Raw genomic sequence first — 2,257 nt, 5'->3', positions numbered from 1 at the left:
ACATTTATAAATAGAAGGTCTTACAGCTGTTTCCAGGATATTTTTTATATCTCTTCATCGGAGACAGTGTGAGGATATGGTTAAGCAATAATTCATTTAGATAGGATACGAAATAGAGTTCCGTGACCAATTTTAAGTTCTCCTGGAATTTACTCACAAGGTATTGGAATCTTATATGCACACCATTCTGCCTAACTATTGGATCTACAAATGCAATATCCCGGCATATCTCACATATATTCTCATTCCTCCACTTCACTCTCTATTTCATATCTTATTTAAATTAACCATTGCTTAACCCTTTTCTCACACCGTCTCCGATGAAGGAAAAAAATTATCCCGGAAACAGATGTAAGACCTATTTATAAATGTTCTAAAATCTTCACAGCCTTGGATTTTTATCTCATTCTGAAAAAGATTTTTTTTATATATACACATGCTGATATATGACCTACGTTGGACTCCTTATTCACTAAATCACCGAACCTGGATCTTAACTGTAGAAGGTTTAAAAGGAACACACGAATTGATATGCATAAGGAAAATAAGACTAGGTAGAAAATGCTAAAATAATTTTATGCTAAAATAATTTTAGTACCGGTTTCAGTCTTGGCGACTTTTTCAACTTAGTGTAAAGCATGAAAATCAATTAAATTGTGGAAAAATTAAATGAAATGTTTTAAAAAAATATTTCTGTAGTTTTCAAGTGCAAGGGATTTTTTCCTTTTTTCTGTCTGTCTTTCTTTTTTACTCTTGTGGGGGCCTGGTAGCAAGTAGTAGGTGGTAGCTGTCCTAAAAGAATATTTGATATGAGTTCTTGGTTTTGATTGTTTAAGCAGCAGTAGCAGCTGAGGAAGGAGGCGGTGAAGAAATCCAGTAAAAAACATATAATGTTCTTCATCTTAGAGTGTGCTTCTTCACCGGACTTATGTTTTCTACAAATGATACACACACACACACACACAAATACATACATGCATATAAAACAAAGCAAGCACTACACGCACACCCAAATGTACACGCAAACACACGCATACGAAAACACGCACCAATACACAGGGATGCAAACACATACACATACTTAAAAAAAGAAAGAATCTTTCGACTTACTTTGTACAGTTTCCTTCTGGGAATTTAATACAATATGTGTTCAGGTCCGTAAAATATAACATCCCGACGAAACCTGCTGTAAATCGATCCCTGGACAATGGGGCTTCACATTTGGCTAGGTGAAGACAATCTCGGAAAGCGTTATCGCATTTGCAGTCGCTTCTGTAAAAGAAAAACCACCCAGGGTGAAGAATATGGAAGCCACAAACCACAGCGGTTGGTTGCCTGATGAAAGAAGGAAGGAATGAACGAACGAATGCACCAACCGATCAACCAGCCAACCAACCAGCCAACAGTGGAAGAGCGTCTCCTTATGCTCTGTGTTTACTCTTACTCTCTTTTACTCTTTTACTTGTTTCAGTCATTTGACTGCGGCCACGCTGGAGCACCACCTTTAGTCGAGCAAATCGACCCCGGGACTTATTCTTTGTAAGCCCAGTACTTATACTATCGGTCTCTAATGCCGAACCGCTAAGTGACGGGGACGTAAACACACCAGCATCGGTTGTCAAGCAATGCTAGGGGAACAAACACAGACACACAAACATATTCACACACACTTATATATATATACATATATACGACAGGCTTCTTTCAGTTTCCGTCTACCAAATCCACTCACAAGGCATTGGTCGGCCCGGGGCTATAGCAGAAGACACTTGCCCAAGATGCCACGCAGCGGGACTGAACCCGGAACCATGTGGTTTGTTAGCAAGCTACTTACCACACAGCCACAGCCAAATCTAACTATAATCACACACTGAGGAATGTGGTCATAATGACGCTATCGTAATATGGAATGTCCACACAGGACACACACACACACACACACACACACGAACACTCACACATTCATATGCACACATTTTTTCATTATTGATTCAGAAATACTCCAACTACTAGTTTCGAATCCAAGCAATTCAGTCCATGGTGTATATATATATACACATACATATATATATATACATACATACATATATATCAGAAGAGCACTCAACACAAAAGAGGTTGATTTAAATTCCTTGGTACTCCGAGTTTCAAAGTTTGATGCTAATACTCAGCCATTATGTGTGTGAGTGTATGAAATTCTAATTTCCAACAAGTGAAGATTAATATCACGCTTTGAAACTCGGAGTACCAAGGAATT

General features: G+C 38.4%; 1 protein-coding gene across 1 annotated transcript in view; it reads right to left on the bottom strand.

Annotated features, from left to right (window-relative positions):
- Window positions 1–1,075: 1,075 nt before the first annotated feature.
- Window positions 1,076–2,257, bottom strand: part of LOC115227477 (phospholipase A2) — a 9,370-nt gene continuing 8,188 nt past the window's right edge. Inside the window, exon 4 of the mRNA XM_029798290.2 lies at window positions 1,076–1,272. Coding sequence (XP_029654150.2) covers window positions 1,107–1,272 — 166 coding nt within the window. The 3' untranslated portion in view covers window positions 1,076–1,106. The remainder of the gene's footprint in view (window positions 1,273–2,257) is intronic.

The sequence above is a fragment of the Octopus sinensis genome, unplaced genomic scaffold, assembly GCF_006345805.1.
Source record: "Octopus sinensis unplaced genomic scaffold, ASM634580v1 Contig03533, whole genome shotgun sequence".
Lineage (NCBI taxonomy): Eukaryota > Metazoa > Mollusca > Cephalopoda > Octopoda > Octopodidae > Octopus > Octopus sinensis.
This window is presented reverse-complemented; position numbering and strand designations above follow the sequence as displayed.